Below are 20149 nucleotides of genomic sequence, written 5' to 3'. Positions count from 1 at the left end.
CCTGGAGGAGAAGTGGGAAACCACGGAAAACCACTTCCAGGATGGCTGAGGAGGGAATCGAACCCCCCTCTACTCAGTTGACCTCCTGTGGCTGAGTGGACCCCATTCCAGCCATCGTACCACTTTTTAAATTTCGTGGCAGAGCCGGGAATCGAACCCGGACCTCTAGGGGTGGCAGCTAATCACACTAACCACTACACCACAGAGGCGGGGGGTGGCAGCTAATCACACTAACCACTACACCACAGAGGCGGACTTCTTATTTCTTACAAAATAAAATTTTACTCATAATTTACTTCTAAAAATAAAATTGTAATCATTACATCCTGGTAATAGTTACATTCCAATAATCAATATACATCACATGGAAGTAGAAATGAGATGAAACTGAGTGATGAAGATTTTCAGTTCTACTACAGCAGAACCAGTAGCTTCATTAATACTGGATAAGGTACTTTCTTACCTCTTCAGTATTTCCAAAGACGTATCCTACAGTACAATATCCATCACTGCTGGAATATTCTTAAAAATAAACACAGGTATTCCTTCAAGTACCCCTGTAGAGCATCTTTTCAGCAAGTTCAAAGATGTACTTCCCTAAAGAGGTTAAGGCTTAACAATGAGAATTCTAAGCACCAATTATTTTGTAAAGTAAATGGGAAATTATTATTATTTTTTTGCTATTTGCTTTACATCGCACCGACACAGATAGGGCTTATGGCGACGATGGGACAGGAACGGCCTAGGAATGGGAAAGAAGCGGCCGTGGCCTTAATTAAGGTACAGCCCCAGCATTTACCTTGTGTGAAAACGGGAAACCATGGCTGCCGACAGTGGAATTCGAACCCACTATCTCCCAGATGCGAGCTCACAGCTGCGCGCTCCTAACCGCATGGTCAACTCGCCTGGTGGGACATTATTTGAAAGGCAGAAAGTCAGTAACTAAAATCAAAATTATGGGAAAATTATGGAAAAATAATTTTGAAAATTTCTACATATCATATAATAGGAATAAATCGAGGGATGTTCCACCATTCAACACTTTATGTAATATGTAACATTTATTACATGAAAACCGGTTTTGACCCCTTGGAATTACCATCAGTTCAAAGCAAATAAATAAATCAATCAAAAGGGTATTAACATACATTCAACATTAAATTTGCACTTCCAGCTTTCCTAGCGGCAGGGTAACAAGAGCGAGGAATAAGAGAACATCCAGCTTTTGCAACTACTGTGCCACACAACCAAGGCTGTACCGTCATTTAACTTTTTACCATCAACAACAAGATCAACAGTGACATTTTCAAAATACAGCAGCCAGCTGTTACAAAACAATGAAGGATATTCCCCCAAACTCCTCGGCAAACTGCCTTAACATCGGCACTTTCACAAGATCATCAATTTTGATACACGTTTTTTATTTTTTCATCAACGATTTGACTACGAATTAATGAACATTTTTTTAACATATGTTTTTATATCCACAGCAACAACATAAGAACTTTATAACATTCCTCAACTTCAAGTTTTTATACATTATTTTAAAACTCTGCTCATCGTTGTACAAACGCACTCCAATTATTTGTGACCTGGACCCTAGGACGTTCTTCAAATTTTCATGTGTTTTTATGACATATAACCGATGTCAACCATTTTAAGTGTGTTTTAAAGCAAATTTCATGTTGAATGTGTGTTAATACCCTTTTGATTTTTTATTTATTTGCTTTGAACTGATGCTGATTCCAAGGGAATTGAAACCGGACAGCATTTAATAAATGTTACATATTACATAGAGTGTTGAATGGTGATCCCTCAATTTATTTCCATTATATAAGTCAAACGTAAACACGGAAATGAAAGTTGTAAATTATGATCCTACGTATCTTGCGTTTAGTCCCACTTAGTGATGACAGCCACTTAAATGATAAAAAAAAAAAAAAAAAAAAAAAAAAGAACAATGCAAAATGAATATTTTTCCTTACAAGTTAGGTATCATTCCAACCCTATGCAAAAAATAATCTTGGTAATTTCCTTAACACTAGGATTTTGTGAAGTAATAGTATTTATTATTTTCTTTCACTGATTGCATGTTAAAAATAATTTGTAATTGTAATGGCATGAAGTATTTCTCAAGTAACTGTAATTTAGTCCAAGTCCCTTTTTCTTGCACTTTTCCCCATTAGTGATGGTTATGAATTAGACCTTGTTGCTAATAAAATGTTTTAAATTTATTTATTTTACATATCCAGGACATGAGATTCTTAAATTAAGTGTTTACTCAATATATCATTTATATCAATCAAATTATAAAAGCCATTATATTTACAGTAGTTCTACAAAGTTATTTACAATTTCAAAGTTCTTATTGTTAAACAGCCAACAAAGTATCTTGGAACAGACACAGAGACTAGAATACAGTGATTCAGAATCAAGATGTAAACTAGGATATCTTTCACACAGTTTCCAGTCAATCTGGTCAGACTACTTTTATATCCCTGTTGAATTAAATAATAATCAGTAGATTGATCCTAAATCTTCTTTGTATAAGAAGTATATGTACACTTGTCCTGCTGAAGTATGAACTCTCTCCTGGTGCTTGATAAGCATAGATGCTGCCAATCCATAAGCTAAACAAGGTATACCTGAAAAATACAAGATGAATGAAAAAGAAGATGATCTATTATCAAGTTAAGACAGAGTGTATAGATTATTCTTATAATTTTTACAAGTGAGAATTTGAAACACGATATCTTGTAACAGACACAGAGACTAGGGTATGATAGTTCAGAATCAAAATACAAACTAGGACATTTTTCATACAGTTTCCGGTGAATCAGGTCAAACTACTTTTATATCGCTATTGAATTAAAGATATACTTATCAGTACACTGATCCTAAATCTTTATTGTATAAAAAGTAAATGACCGAGCTCGATAGCTGCAGTCGCTTAAGTGCGGCCAGTATCCAGTATTCGGGAGATAGTAAGTTCGAACCCCACTGTCGGCAGCCCTGAAAATGGTTTTCCGTGGTTTCCCATTTTCACACCAGGCAAATGCTGGGGCTGTACCTTAATTAAGGCCACGGCCGCTTCCTTCCCACTCCTAGCCCTTCCCTGTCCCATCGTCGCCATAAGACCTATCTGTGTCGGTGCGACGTAAAGCAACTAGCAAAAAAAAAAAAAGTAAATGTACACTTGTCCTGCTGGAGTATGAACTCTTGGTGCTGGATAAGCATCCATAAGCTACACAAGATAAAGGTGCTGTCAGAAGCAATTGTATCAGAATACAAGTAAATAGGAAAGATTATGTCCTGTAACATCTATAGACTCTATGGAGATTTTTTATACTTTCTGCAAGCTAGAATTCTAGTTAAACACGTATTCTCACAATTTTTATCTTGGGAAAAGCTTTAAGTCCAATGCACTGTAGGCTCAAAACATAGAAATGTAGAAAAATAGAGAAACTCATTCATAAAATGAGACAATTTGCAATATCAGTATTCTAAGCTTGTAGTACTGATATGCATTGATTATTTTTATTATACATCATCATCATCATCATCTTGCCCTCCCTCCTTATATATAGGTCTCCATCATCAGCTTCAGCATCCTTCCCACTTCCCACTTCCATCCTCTTAACATGTCCAAAACCATCTATGTCTATCCCTCTCCATTCTGTTGTAGAGCTTTTCCACTCCAATTTCCTTCCTGGTCCTCATTGTCCTTTCTCGTCTTTCCTATCATACTTCTTAAAGGTTTCATTTCACTGGCCTGGATTTTAAACTCCTGTCTTTTTTGTTAGTGTCCAGGTCTCTGCTGCATATGTCACCATTGGGCAGTAGGCTTATCACTTCATTGGTACTTCATTGGTACTTCCTTCCTCCTTACTAGGTTTCTCACATTCTGGTAGAATGCATTTTCCTGTTAAATCACTTTACATATCTACATATCCAGCCCTCCATTTTGCACCAGTTTGCTTCCTGAGTACTTGAAGCCTCTTCACAATTCCAAGGTTTTGTCACTTTATTTTTATTATCCCTTTCCCTTCCATTTCTCCTCTAGTCAACACCATTGTCTTAGTCTTTTCCACACTGATTTTCATTCTATAATTTTCAATAATCTCTCTCAACATGACAAGCTGCCCTTGTATTTCCTCTCTGTTTACTCCCATACCACATTATCACCTGATGTGATCAGCTTCCTGCCCCTATATTTTACCTTTGTCTCCTCAATTTTGTCTACAACTATTATGAACAACAGTGATGACAGCACACTTCGTTGTTGTAGTCCAGTTTCTTTCCAAAACCATTATGTCCTCTCCATGTGTGTCTGGTCACTGCTGCAACAACTTTTGAACATTGTTTGCAAATATCCTATCACTTGTTTTCCATATTTTTTCTGTTGCATTACAATTTCCATACCTTTGCTCTGGATATACTATTGCAAGCCTTTTTTAAATCAAGGAATGTCATCACCATATCTCTTCCATATTCCCAATGTTTATCCATTAACTGCATCATGCCGAAGATGGGGTCTAGTGTTGATCTTCCATTTCGAAAGCCATATTGCTCTTCTTGTAATGGTTCTTCCACCTTTCTTTACTAGCACCCTTTCATTTTTTGCTAGTGGCTTTACGTCGCACCAACATAGATAGGTCTTACGGCGACGATGGGACAAAAAGGCCTAGGAGTTGGAAGGAAGCGGCCGTGGCTTTAATTAAGGTACAGCCCCAGCATTTTCCTGGTGTGAAAATGGGAAATCATGTGAACAACCATCTTCAGGGCTGCCAACAGTGAGATTCAAACCCACTATCTCCCAGATGCAAGCTCACAGCCGCGTGCCACTGTTCACATGGCCAACTCGCCTGGTAGTACCCTTTCAAATAGTTTTGCTACCTGAAATATGAGTGTGATTCTTTGATAATTATCACGTATCTTCTTGTCCCTCTTCTTAAATATAGTTATTATTACTACTTTACTCCAGTCATTTGGTATCAATTTTTCTTTTCAATACATCTTAATAGCCAATACAGCCATTGTAGACCAATGGGTCCTGCTGCCTTTATCATTTCCACACACAATTTATAAAATCCTGCTCCTTTTTCCACTTGCACTTGTTTGACAGCAGTTTCCACCTCTTCCATTGTGATTTAACTCTCAGACTCTACTTTGCCCCAACAATGAAGTCCTCTTTTCTTGAAAAATACTGCCAGCAGCCTTTGCATTCCTCTTTCTAAATGATTTAACAGATGTTTTGCCACAGGCTATTTTCCTATGACCTGGGAACAGGAAAATATTGTCCCATTACTTATATCAGGAAACAAATTTAATGTTCATCTTAATGAACAATTTCTGTTCTCCCCACACTATCCTTTATCTGATGTTGGTGTCCGTGCCGAGTGCACATAAATTGCGAGGAACCTGGGGACATTCACTTCACACCAAATTAAAAAATAGATCATTACATCTGAAGGAAAGGCCTCTTATTCAAATTGTGAATATCCCCTTCAAGCTATATATAAACTGTTACTCATATATACTATTCAACAAGGCATAATTTGAAGATCAAATGGGTCCATTATACAGACAATGAACATCAGCTCAAAGACTGACTCAAGAATACTTGGTTATTATAAGGACATTGACACAGTCTAACACCAGTCACATCAGTTCTGATGTGACATTTTAGTTTCAGTTTTAAATGTGTAGTCTGACGTTTCATCACTGTTTAGATTTTACTTAAGACATACCAATTTGTAATTTTTTATTGGTGGTTATATGCATACCTGTGTTTCCAGTTTGATCATGGCTGAAGATGACCTAATGTAGCAAGGTCAAAACTAGTACCAATTACAAAGGATACTATATTAATCTAATGGTACTGAATAAGTGGACCTTTCTCTACCCTTTGATAGCTATTCGTTATCTTTGAAAAAAATTATACACCAGTATCTCCTCGCATTCAGCTCACCCTATACCTCAACCAATCAGCATGGTTTCCTACCAGGTGGCTCTTGTCTAACAAACCTGGCCACTGTGCATAGTTTTGCATCATATGCCATTGTAGCTAAATCACAGCTGGATATTATCTGCTACTTAGACATTTCAAAATCTTTCAATTCTGTAGACCACACTCTGCTGCTCCATAAACTCTCCAAACAATTTAACCTAAATGGCAGTCTTCTGACCTTTCTTGTTGGCTTCCTACAAAACCGTTGGTAGAGAGGCACATCATCCTCATGATTAACAGTCACCTCCGGTGTCTCACAAGGCAGTGCTCTTGACCCTTTGCTGTTTTCCTTGTTTATGAACGATTTATCATCCAAACTCAACAAAACAGCTGATGACTGCAAGATATTTAGGGAGATCACAGGAATCCAGCAGATGCAGGTCTTCTACAGTCCTCATTTAATGTCCTCTCAAAATTGTGCCATACTTGGGGTCAGTAGATGCAGAGTTGGTCTCAGCCCATAAGTGGCCATGGCTGGTCCGTGGTCCAACAGCTCTGCACTCTGACCGGTCAACCGAGCAGAGGAGGGGTGGCCACGGCTCTACCGTGACTCTACGCCTCTGCATTCGGGAGATGGGACAGGGCTGGACCTCACGGCTGGCCCCAACTGTCGGCTCTCCTGAGAATGGTTTTCCATTCTCTTGCACTAAGGCGAATGCCGGGACAGTTCCTAGTATAGGCCACGGGCACCAAACCCCTCACCTTCTCCGCACATCTTCTTCACTGTAACAAACCTCCTGGCCTGAGAGATGGCGTCACCGTCCAAATGAAAACATTTTAGTAGTAGTAGTAGTAGTAGTAGTAATAGTAGCCATACTTGGAAACTTATCCCCAATACACAAAAATACAGCCACATGACCATAATCCTACGTAAATCTCCTCTACTGACATAATATTACCAACTCAAAAAGCCCATCCCCATAGTTACGCAACAGCTTAGGTGTAATATTCAATACGAAATTCAAATTCAAAACCACATACAAACGTATATAACCAAGGCTATGAAATTATTAGGCATTCTCTACCATTTCACAGAAATTTCTGATCCAACTGCTCTTCACCTCTTCTTCCTCATAATCATTCAACTACTGCTTTCTGATTTGGACAACAGCTTCTCCCTTCAATATTAACCAGTTAGACAGAGCAGTGTCCTCCTTTGCTGCAACTGAAAGGAATAGAAACTCCAAGCTGTAATCTTTGGTGAATTACAGCATGATATATAGTTTGCAGATGAAGATGTGTTAAGACGATCATAAATACCCATACCCCAAGCTAGAGGAATTAACCAGATAAAGATGAAATCCCTGGCCTGACCAAAAATTCCAGTCTTATTCACAAGCGCAATACTGTGACAATCATAGGCATTCACTAGCTGACGAGTATAATGATTTATCCTGAGTATATCATGGTCACTGATTATGGGAAATCCTCCATTTTATTTTAAGTATTATTCTAAGACAACACTGGTGATCCTTTTCTAGACATTTTAAATGTCTTCTGTAAGTATTCCAAGTCTTGAATCCGAAGTGTTGGTAACATTAGGGCATTGTAAACTAATACTTTGGTTTGGACATTGAGGTCATGGCTGTCTAAGACCCATTTAAGGAGATGACCAAATGCTGCGTTAGCACATCTAAAGCGATATGGTATTTCAACATCTATGTTAACATTTGTTGAGAAGTGGCTGTCAAGGTAAGGAAAATGTTAGATATTACGCAGGGTATCACCATTGGCCATGATGGAAGAAGCTACCTTGTTGAATTTTGGTGCTGGTTGGTAGAGAAGTTGGAATCTGTGCTGATACTGGTATACAGTTGTTAATTGCATTTAATGTAGTTTGTAAGTGGCTAGAACAACACTGTTGTTTGATAACTGAGTTTGAGGATTCTTTAGTCTTGGTTTGCAGTCCATTAAGATAAATAATCCCCAGTCAAATCTATACATATTTCCACATCCAGGCATAGTCTTCCCTCAATAAGATGCAGTATAGTCTCCCACAAATATAGAGATCAAAGTCTAATTTATTGCTCATATTACAACAAACTCCCAGGGCCTTACAAGTGACTGAGGTTTTGAAAGGAAAAAACAAGGCTACTATCAGTCACTGATAACTTGCAAGATACCATATGCTCGGCAAACAAAGCCCAAGATGAGGGATTGCTTCCATTTACTTGTATCAAGTTCCTCAATGTCATGTTTTCAGCCTAACCTCCCTTGGTCCACCTTTGTCTTTTCTGACCTCAATGGTATTAGGTTTTGGAAGCCCATGGACCTTTAATTTTAATGCTTTCCATGTTCCTTTTCTTGCGTTATCTAATACCGTACTTCATTCTTCGAAGGTCAGGCGTCTTCATTTTTTTCTCCAATTAATTTTTTTTTTTTTTTTTTGCTAGGGGCTTTACGTCGCACCGACACAGATAGGTCTTATGGCGACGATGGGATAGGAAAGGCCTAGGAGTTGGAAGGAAGCGGCCGTGGCCTTAATTAAGGTACAGCCCCAGCATTTGCCTGGTGTGAAAATGGGAAACCACGGAAAACCATCTTCAGGGCTGCCGATAGTGGGATTCGAACCTACTATCTCCCGGATGCAAGCTCACAGCCGCGCGCCTCTACGCGCACGGCCAACTCGCCCGGTCCAATTAATTTTATCAGGAGCTTATAACCTTTATGTTTTTCCTAGCAAGCTTCTAGTTTTACATGTTATCTCTCATAGCCATGGTACAGTGCTAATGACACATCAGCACCACCATCACTACCATAAGCAATCGAAAATCAAACCAAGTGCCTTATCCCAACCTGGACATTGACAACTTAGTCAGTGCCCTAAGTCAGGCCAATGAACAGACATTCTGAGCCTGAGTTTACTCGCAGTGGGGTGGCCAATTCTTTTCTGCTCCTCCTCTAGCCAGCTGCACGTGGCGATTAGGTCCAATGTTGCTTAACTTCAGAGAGCTCACATAATCTGACATGGCTAAGCCTTTGTTCCATACAGCAATATATCATATTAATATATCATTAATAAGATATATTTGATGAACAATGGTATGTGTTCAGTGCACTTTATTATCAACCTCTAGCCTGTACTTCTATACACCATAGCTCTATCGTGTATACCTTTAGATTGTTTCCATTAGGATTATTTCCACCTAGTTAATAACTTTCAGTTTTATACTATATTTAAATGAATATAATGGGAATGCACTCACCTAGATTAATAACTTTAATCATGCGGAAAAACAAGTCTTCCACTTGAAGATCTTGATATGGTCGTCGAGAACAATGATACTTGATGTATGGATAACATCCTGTCCGCAGAATGTGATAATTGCTCTTTCCAACAGGCCAGTTAAAGTGGGAGAGACCCCACTGATCATCATACACACTGCTATACTTGACAAAATAAGATGTCCATGGAGGTTCATTACACTGCTCTAAGTATCTAGTCAATACTTCTGAAGCTGCAGGTTTCTGATTACTAGATTTGTATCTTAGAGTTACTGCTATAAACAGCTTGAATTTCTTCCTTGGTATAGTTCTCCACATTATTATCCTAATCTGTCTGCATGAAGCCATTAGGTGGAAAAAAAAAATCTTTTATTCATTAGTCATTAATTGCAACACCAAAAGCATCCTTGAGGTTTGATACGAAGACAGGAGGGTATGGACAGAAGTGAGGCAGTTTGAGAAAGGAGTGTCATCTTATTAAAAGTAACTAAAGTACTGAGCATTTAACCCATATATTCCCAAAATTTTCCTGTATGAGATTTAAACACATTTTTTTTGATATGTGGTTTGTTAACACTTCAGTTTACTAAAAAACTTCAAATTTAAAAAATGTACTTTGTTCTACTTCAATGAGGGAGGCAGTGAAAATATTGAGTATTTTCCTAGAATATTATTATTTTTTTTTCTCTTTATTTTGAAGTTCTAAAAAAAGTTCCTTTTAATAAAAATATATCGAGGGCTTTGAAAAAGAAGCAGCAATCCAGAAAGGAGTGAGGCAAGGCTGCAGTTTGTCCCCTCTCCTTTTCAATGTTTACATAGAACAGGCAGTAAAGGAAATCAAAGAGAAATTTGGAAAGGGAATCACAGTCCAAGGAGAGGAAATCAAAACCTTGAGATTTGCCGATGATATTGTTATTTTATCTGAGACTGCAGAAGATCTCGAGAAGTAGCTGAATGGTATGGATGAAGTCTTAGGTAAGGAGTACAAGATGAAAATAAATAAGTCCAAAACAAAAGTAATGGAGTGCAGTCGAACGAAGGCAGGTGATGTAGGAAATATTAGATTAGGAAACGAAGTCTTAAAGGAAGTAGATGAATATTGTTACTTGGGTAGTAAAATAACCAACGATGGCAGAAGTAAGGAGGACATAAAATGCAGACTAGCACAAGCAAGGAAGAGCTTTCTTAAGAAAAGAAATTTGCTCACTTCAAACACTGATATCGGAATTAGAAAGATGTTTTTGAAGACTTTTGTGTGGAGCGTGGCATTGTATGGAAGTGAAACATGGACAATAACTAGCTCAGAAAGAAAGAGAATAGAAGCTTTTGAAATGTGGTGTTACAGAAGAATGCTGAAGGTGAGATGGATAGATCGAATCACGAATGAAGAGATACTGAATCGAATTGGTGAGAGGAGATCGATTTGGCTAAATTTGACGAGAAGAAGAGATAGAATGATAGGACACATCTTAAGACACCGAGGACTTGTTCAGTTGGTTTTTGAAGGAAGTGTAGGTGGCAAGAACGGTAGGGGTAGAGCAAGGTATGAATATGACAAACAGATTAGAGCAGATGTAGGATGCAATAGTTACGTAGAAATGAAAAGGTTAGCACAGGATAGGGTGGCATGGAGAGCTGCATCAAACCAGTCTATGGACTGATGACTCCAACAACAACATGTTGAAAAACTTATTTCACAGACTTAAAAGATAAAAATATCTTTTGGTTGACACTGTTTTATCTACTTTCACAATGCTGGTGATAGACTCGATAAAATAATTCATCTTCAGCATAAAATTTGTCTTCTATTTAATGTATATACATTTTTGTGCTACTGAATGAGAGATGCATCAAGAAAACTTCAGTAAACACCATTACAGGAATCAAAGCAATAAGAAACTTGAACAGTTTGTTTATTGAACTTCAGGTGTGCCAATACGTCAGTAGTGAAATTTCCTGTGATGAAAGTAAGTTTAATACAACTTAAGGATTATAATTTTAATGTTATGGAAATGGAACAGTGGACAAACATTGTTAAAAGTATGTATTATAGAACAATAACTGACAAATGTTACATTCTTAACTGTTTGCATGCACATTTAGTATCTGGACATTTATTTGAAATGGGTAATCTCTTAAATTCCTGTAAATAACGATAAGTGGTTTGACTAGAGTGCTACAGGTAGTGATTATTGTTTTAAGGGGAAATATATTAAGATATCCATCCCTTCCTAACACTAGTCATAGGAGAAAGAGGAAGAGGTACAGGAAAAAGTCATAGAAGGTGTGAAAATCAAAAACCCTTCCCCAGGCCTCACAAATATATTATTCCCAGGTTGCAGAGAATAAAGCTTGATGAAGGAAGATCAAAGATGAAAGTAAGGGAAAGCAATGGTGTTATGGAGTGGTGCAATGTGAAACTAAAATTGGGACACTAAGGAAGGACAGAATACCTCTATAAATATTTGAGGTATGGTTATGGAGGAGAATGGTTGGATGATGTGCAGGAAGGCCTGAGAGCTACTGGAGTGAGAAGGTGAGGGTAGATGTGAAAAATATTGAGTTAATTGGAAATCTGTGACCAAGGAGGCAAAAGTCTTCAGAGAACCATACTGTCAAGGAGTAAGTAGGTAAATTTAATCTTCATAATATCTAGGTGCATCAAATATAAACCGGAATTCAAAATTAGCAGCTCCGGTAGCGAACAGAAATGGGTGGGGCTTTGAGAGGAAGTTGGAGGGGATGTCTGGAGTAGGGGTTTTGATGTGTCACACACTACAGAGCGAGCGCTTCAGTACACCATGAGCGAGCAACTTCTGGAACACCCTTCTTACATTCAGACTTGTCACCTTGTGACTACCACTTGTTTGGACCACTGAAAGAAGAACTGAGAGGAAAGCAATTTCATGATGATGCAGCAGTAGAGGAATACATGCAGAATTGGTTGCAAAACGTTCTTTTTTTTTGAGGATGGCATAAAAAAGTTGCCAATTTGGTGGCAAAAATGTTTGTCAAATTCGGAAGACTATGTAGAAAAATGAAGTGCTTGTGTATTTGTTGGTGGATTCAATAAAATTGTCAAAAAATAATTCTGATTTATATTTGATTCACCTAGTATTATTTACAGTGGTGATATACCGTATGTAAGTAAATTGAGGTACAGTAATATGAATAATCCCCAAGTGAAAGAAGACAAGCCAGAAAGATTATAGGAGCATACTGAACAATTGAATCAAGGGAAAGAAGTAGATGTCAATGTACTGGTAAAAAAAAAAAAAAAAAAAAAGAAGAGGAGGTTAATAGTGATGAAATAGTAGGCCCAATTTTGAGGTCAGAATATGACATAACATTGAGGGGTCTAAGTCAAAACAAGGTGCCTGGAAGATGATTACCTTCAGAGGTGTTTTTTTTTCCTACTGTATTTTTGTGAGTGATAAACATGCTGTTTAGATGATAAATTGATTCATCATCATTCTAAGAAAAAGTCCAAAGGACCAAGTGATTCTGCAAAGAGTTTACATTAATGCATAATTGCTAAATGTCATCTTTTATTCCATTTAGCCACTTTGTTTTATTGACATCCTGGTGGTCTCCTTCCATTGGATTCAAATTCCAGATTAGCCTTTGGCCCATGGCTGTTGTCTATTCTACTCCAACATTGCAAGCCCACTGAAGTTGTCTGGCTTCATAATTATAATAATTCACCGATTGATACTTGAATTTTTGGAATATGAATATCTAGGTTTGGTGTCTGTGGTGACTGCTGTTTAACGAAAAGGATGACAACGGCAACAACAATCATCATAAGCCTGATCCAGACCTGGACATTAAAGACCTAGTTATTGCACAGCTACATCAGAGCTGCTGATTAGGCATCCTGAGCTGGAAAATATGCATATGTAACATTTATACTGTAATATTGTAATTTAGTGATGCTCGACAGCTGGGTGCAAAGGACAGGGAGAGGAAATGTTGAGGAAGAGTAACCCCATTTGTTAATAGCCTGCTAGTATAACAAATAATGAGTGAAAGATAGTTGGAATGCATAAACATCCTGTCTTCTGAGTTAATCGACTATAACAGGATTTCACAGTTAACTGTGTTTGGGGACGAGCGAGTTGGCCATGCGGTTAGGGACGCGCAGCTGTGAGCTTCTATTCGGGAGATAGTGGGTTCGAACCCCACTGTCGGCAGCCATGAAGGTTTTCTGTGGTTTCCCATTTTTGAACCCAGCAAATGCTGGGGCTGCACCTTAACTGAGGCCATGGCCACTTCCTTCCCACTCCTAGCCCTTTCCTAACCCATCATCACCATTTAGACCTATCTGTATCGTGCGATGTAAAGCAATTTGTAAAAAAAAAAAAAAAAAAAACAAGTGTGGTTGGAACTTGTGTGGCAGGTGGTGGTGGTGGTGATTATTGTTTTAAGAGGAAGTACAACTAGGCAACCATCCTCTATATAACACTAATCAGAGGGAAAAAAGGAAGGGGTCCGACACTTCGAAAAATGAAGGTATCGGCCAAAGGAAGACAAGGGCCGCGAAGGGCATGAAAATGAAAGACTCTCTAGCCCTCGCAAACCTAATAGCGTCGGGGTCGGAAAAGAACAAGAGTTGACCAAGGGAGGTCGGATAGGAAAGTGAGGAGCCTGGCACAAGTAAGTGGGAGCAATGCCAGGACTCAGCTGAGGGCCCCGTGGTCGCCAACCCACGCTCCAAAGTTCAGAGCCCCTGGGCCTCTTTTAGTTGCCTCTTACAACAGGCAGGGGATACCGTGGGTGTTATTCTACCGCCCCCACCCACAGCGGGAAACTTGTGTGGCATCTCCTCAAAATAGATAACTTTCCAGATGTCAATTTGAAGATGTAGATTTTATAAAGAGCTGTTGTGAGTATACTCCTCACCACCTATCATGTCATCATTATGCTCATGTAAAGGCAACAAGGCCAGAAGACTGGACCTTACCTCTTGGCCTCAGAAGTTTTAAGAGCTATTAAATTAATGAAATCAGGGAAAGCACCTGGTCCCGATGAAATTTATCCTGAAATCATAAAACTAATAAATGAAAGCGATGTTGAGTTTATAGCGGACTTGTTTAACAACATGTGACGCAGGGTATATTCCATCTGATTGTACCCAAAGGGCAATTGCCAACAGATGTAATAATTTACAATTAATCAGCCTAATGAGCCACATCGTCAAACTGTTTCTGAAAATATTGCACTAAAGAATTCCAGAGATGTGAGGTAGATTTGAGAGAAGAACAGTTTAGTATCCATGCAGGACTGAGAACACGAGAAGCATTATTCAGCTTGCTGATTCTTTTGCAAAACAGAAGAGATCAATGAAAAAATGCATATTACCTGTTTAATAGATTATGTCAAGGCCTTTGATTGTGTCAGACATTCTGACCTAATGCACATTCTAAAGACCAAGTGAACAGATAAAGATTTCTTCTTCAGTCAAAACCTGTACCAACATAAAGAGGCTTCTGTAAGGTTTGCAGGCTCTCAGGCATGAGAAACACATTTTAAATATGGTGTCAAACAGGGTTGTGTGTTGCCCCCTCTATTTTTTAACCTGTTTTCTGATGGGATATTCTAGAAGCCATTACAAGATGCAGAAGATGGCATAAAGGTTAATGGCAGACTAATCAGTAGTGATTGATTACATAATTTAAGATACACAGATGACACTGTCATCCCCACTGAAAGTGCTGAGGGTCTTGAGAGTCTAATGGACAGAATAACAGCTGGAGGAGTGTTCTTGGTCTTAAAGTCAGTACTGAAATAAAATTAAAGTTATGGTCATCTGTCAAAATAGTGACCCTCTTATCTATGTGAATATCTATAGCAAAAAGAAAAAAATCAAGCTGGAAATTTACATATCTAGGCTGTTGGATCACTGACAAACTAGATCCAGACTTAGAGATCAGAACAAGGATTGAACTGGCTTGAGCACGCTTCCTGGAGATGAGAAGTCTATTCTGCCTTTCGTTGGAGATGAGATATAAATTTGTCAAGTGTTCTGTATACTCAGCATTTTTATATAGTGTCAAGAATCAGACACTGAAGAGCAATGCGTTGCAAAGAGTAGAAGCATTTTCAAATGTGGATTTTCAGAAGAATGCTTTGCATTTCATGGGTTGATCATACCACCAATAAAGAAGCCTTAAGTCGAATGCAGAAGGGTCATAGTTAAGAAATGCAAGATGGTGTATCTTTGGCATATCATGAAGAATGACAAATACAACCTTCTAAATGTAATTTTAGAAGGCAAAATTGAAGGTCAGCATGTACAAGGTCAAATAAGGTATTTGTGGATGAGAAACTTACAAGACTGGTCTGGACTGAATCCCCATGTGCCCCTCGGAGGATGGCAGAACATAAGCTGTTTTCACCAAGATTGTGGTTAACCTTCATTAATGGAGAAAGCACCAAAAGAAGAAGAAAGGCAACATGAAGTACTTTGGCATAGGCCCAGTTTCTTGACTGGAACAGAGTCCTGTAAATGAATCTAAATCTACATGTGAATAAACCTGTGTATTTTGTTAAGAAGTCTAAATGAGTAGGTCATCAGATTTTTGATGTGAGAATGACTAGTTTTGAGTTTAGTTTGAAGTACATGGAAGTGATGACAAGTTTTATTTTTTTTTGCTAGGGGCTTTACGTCGCACCGACACAGATAGGTCTTATGGCGACGATGGGATGGGAAAGGCCTAGGAGTTGGAAGGAAGCGACCGTGGCCTTAATTAAGGTACAGCCCCAGCATTTGCCTGGTGTGAAAATGGGAAACCACGGAAAACCATTTTCAGGGCTGCCGATAGTGGGATTCGAACCTACTATCTCCCGGATGCAAGCTCACAGCCGCGCGCCTCTACGCGCACGGCCAACTCGCCCGGTCAAGTTTTATTTAGTTCATCAAAATTTCTCATGTGCCGAGTACAAGATCGCCCATTTAATAGTTCTTAGACGTGAAACTTCCACGGTCTGTTAAAATACTATCAAGTTACTTATCTGGGTTGAACAGTGTTGCTGTTTTATGTACTTTAAAGTTGGCTGACACTTTTTATTTTATTTTTTTATTTTCATTTAAAATACACTGCAGTATTCTTTGTCAAGGTGACTGATGTATCCCTACTCAATCCAAGGTAATCAGTCTCCTCATGCAGCTAAAGTCAACTATGAAGGTGGTCACTGTGCCATGCCTTTTGTAGTCTCGCCTCGCCCACATCGCAACTGGATTCCTGGATCTTCAGACATGACCTGAGATGTATTAGTTTGAACTGTGACTATTTTCATTTTATTTTATAGTTATAACCTATTTAATTTGAAACTTAACTTCCTGGCACCAAGATTTAATTTAGATTTTTGTTCATTTACATAATATCATATAAAATATTGAAATTAAGGCTATAGAAATAATGCACACAACATATTGGACGCCAATAATAACATGTACCCAAGACCTCATCAGTGCCAAAGAAAGACAAAAATCAAATATCAGCAGCAGAAATGATATCTGAAAGAAGTATGTTACAGTATTAAGTCAAGGAGAGATAGAATGATAAATGAAGTCAAGAGATAAAATAAGAAAACAAACTGATGGTTAAATGAATGTATAAGAATGTCAAAACAAATACCAGTAATTGAATTTGAAAGAAAAGAGAGGTTGAGGAAAGCCTCCATTACAATGAATGAACCTGCTTACGAATAGCATGACAACAGGATCTGATTTGGAACATGGCAGTGGATAAGAAGTGGGTAGGAGATATACCAGTAGTAATGATTTAATGTCTATAAGCACTTATATAAACAGGCTAGCAGTAATACTCAAGTTAGATTATGAACACATGCATCAGGTAACAAGATTTAAAGCTAAACAAAAAGAACAGCATCTGATAGGTCTTACACTCAAGAAATATCATAGAGAAAAAAGTACAGTAGGTATACGATGTCTGCCTGTGTGGTGTAGTGGTTAGTGTGATTAGCTGCCACCCCCGGAGGCCTGGGTTCGATTCCCGGCTCTGCCACGAAATGTGAAAAAGAGGTACAAGGGTTGGAACGGGGTCAACTCGGCTTCGGGAGGTCAACTGAGTAGAGGTGGGTTCGATTCCCACCTCAGCCATCCTGGAAGTGGTTTTCTGTGGTTTACCACTTCTCCTCCAGGCAAATGCCAGGATGGTACCTAACTTAAGGCCATGGCTGCTTCCTTTCCTTTTCCTTGTCTATCCATTCCAAACTTCCCATCTACCACCAAGGCCCCTGTTCAGCATAGCAGGTGAGGCCACCTGGGCGAGGTACTGGTCATCCTCCCCAGTTGTATCCACCGACGCAATGTCTCACGCTCCAGGACACTGCCCTTGAGGCGGTAGAGGTGGGATCCCTCGCTGAGTCCGCAGGGAAAACCAACCCTGGAGGGTAAGCAGATTAAGAAACAAAGGTAGGCCTATACAATAAGCATACATAGTGTACTTCGGAATATTAGCAATAATGTTTACGTTCCACCCACTAACTACTTTTACGGTTATCAGAGATGCCGAGGTGCCGGAATTTTGTCCCTCTGGAGTTCTTTGATATGCTAGAAATACTACAGACACGAGGCTTTATCTCTCTCCAACTTTTACCATGTTTTATTTCCTTCTTTGTTATCTTCATGAGTATTTAGGTACTGGTCTGAGTAGCTCAGTCAGTAGAGTGCTGGCCCTCGGAGCCGAACCTGGCAAGATCGATTCTGGCTTAGTCCGGTGGTATTTGAAGCCATGAGCAATAAAGAGATAGTATTGCACCATGCGTCTCCTATGACCCGTAGAAATTAAAGGAATCAAGTGTCATAGTCTGGAACTGAACTGTGGTCTGTTAAACTTGACTGATAATTTACTTTAAGAAACATGAACACATGGGTTCTCACCACCATAAATGAAAAAGGAAGGGGGGGGGGGGGGGGTTCAGTTCACCGGAAATGAGAGCATCACGTAAAGACTGTAGGCCTTCAAATGCTGAGTTGAACGAAAGGTACAACCAGACTGACAGGCTAGGTTGTTGTACTATACCTACTATACTTTACAATTACATTGACAGCATTTGATAGACTGGTAGTTACAGTCAGTGCTAGACTATGTATTACTGCTACCGTCTATCAATACTAAAATTAAGTTATAAACCGTATGCCAATTCAACTTAGAAGTCATGAAAGTGCATGTACCAGTACCTTAATATTTCCTAAAATTTATACAACTATGGCCTATTCCTATTAGTTAGACTATATTAAAACTCGTCCACACGTAAATAAACTCGTAACATACTGACTACTAAATCTTTCCAAGTACCGTAATTTATTAGACTCCCTAACACAGAATAGGGGAACAAGACAGTAAAAGAATTTGAAGTATAGGTTATGTATGGTTAAAGATATCGTTCTGACTATTCTTCCAATCAAACATACTTTTCGCCATCATAATGAATTATAACGCTTAATTTCTGACTATATCTACAACATAACAACCCCACTACAAAGAATAATATGATTACATTATAATATTAATTGAGAATTTAAATTCCCAACACGCCTCGCGCTGTTCAATTGGCATTTGTCCCTCCATGCAAGCAGTGCTGGCAACAAATTGGCTTAAATTTCTGCGGTATTCCACAAAAATCTCTCAAGTTTTCAAAGTAGCAGAACTATTGTGTATGTGTCACCTTCATCATTATTTCATCCTCATCACAACGCGCAGGTCGCCTACGGGAAGTCAAATCAAAATACCTGCATCTGGCGAGCCGAACTTGTCCTCGGACCAAATACAGTAGAGACAATACGCGACACTCAGTGAGATATCGAGGGACAGCTATTAGAGTTCTCTCTAGCGGGTAGACCTGAGAACTACTGATTCTGTCATAAGAGCACGTGTATTTGTGTGTGAAGTTTTTGGTGTTATTTATGCGTTTTCAGTGAGTTGACATAATTAAATAGTAGCGTGTGTCATTCCCTGATATCTCCTCTCAACATGAGGAGAAAGGTATGTGCTGTGTTTGGCTGCAGTAACTATGACGTAGAGAAGAATGCGCGGCCTTTCTTTCACCTACCTCGTGACAAGAAAATGTAAGTAATATTGTGTTTACATATATATTCTTCCAGTGACAAAGAGATTTGTATAGTACTTCATAATATTCTGACCTACTCGACCCATATTTTAACTGGCTTAAAATAAAATACGCATATTTTATTGTATAGTGCAGCAGTTAACCATCAATACCAATAAGTTGTTGTAGGTGTGATCTGTGGGTTTTGAAATGTCACAGAAGTGATTTGGGTAAGGTATACAAGAAAGGAGGGACGTTACGCTTAAATAAGTTGTATAAGATATGTTCAGATCATTTCCAGGCAAGCGACTATAGAAATCCTCGACTATACAGCCAAGTGTATGTTACATTTTTATTCTAATTGTACCGGTACGTAAATATTCCTCAAAACATCACTATCGACAACATTATCATACTTTTCTTTCTTTTATCCCTCTTCTCAGATTAAAACAGGGATTTTATAGATTTTCTTTCTGTTAGTAGGTTTCATGTTAAGAGGAAAATTGTCCAGCTTTTAAATGTTAATTCATTATAGCATGTGTGTAAAGAATGTGCCGATATTTTTATTGACAAGTGTCTTAATGTAATGATACAATGTTTTTAAATGAGAAAGAAGACAAATATAACCGTAAAAGTTCAGGGAGGAATGCTAAAGCGAAAAAAGTAATGCATAAATGAAAGCTCAAGCCATTTCACAGCAGTCCATTTCACATCTTGTTTATATGTCACTAGGAGCGCCACCATCGAATTGTCTCCCATTTTAACAAGGTTAAATCCGTAAGTGTCGCTTATTGTATCTACTGTATTTGCTCGGACACTCCCACACTAAAAGCAAAT

The 20149-nt window shown here is 38.6% G+C and overlaps 1 protein-coding gene across 3 annotated transcripts; it reads right to left on the bottom strand.

The window, feature by feature from the left end:
- Positions 1-2302: 2302 nt before the first annotated feature.
- Positions 2303-18902, bottom strand: LOC136874920 (uncharacterized protein C15orf61 homolog). 3 transcript variants are annotated; one of them, XM_067148628.2, is made up of 3 exons: positions 18764-18902; positions 9217-9569; positions 2303-2645 (listed from the first exon to the last, which is right to left on the bottom strand). In XM_067148628.2, exons 1-3 carry the CDS (start codon positions 18832-18834, stop codon positions 2518-2520), a joined length of 552 nt encoding a protein of 183 aa, XP_067004729.2. In that variant the 5' UTR covers positions 18835-18902; the 3' UTR covers positions 2303-2517. The 3 variants fall into 3 exon arrangements, with proteins under 3 accessions (XP_067004729.2, XP_068084029.1, XP_067004731.2); XM_068227928.1 differs by having other exon boundaries at positions 18678-18780; XM_067148630.2 differs by lacking the exon at positions 18764-18902 and adding an exon at positions 18444-18736.
- Between the last annotated feature and the right edge of the window lie 1247 nt (positions 18903-20149).

Source organism: Anabrus simplex, chromosome 5, assembly GCF_040414725.1.
Source record: "Anabrus simplex isolate iqAnaSimp1 chromosome 5, ASM4041472v1, whole genome shotgun sequence".
NCBI classification, from domain to species: Eukaryota; Metazoa; Arthropoda; class Insecta; order Orthoptera; family Tettigoniidae; genus Anabrus; species Anabrus simplex.
Note: the sequence above shows the minus strand (reverse complement) of the source record. Positions and strands in the feature narration are given on the sequence as shown.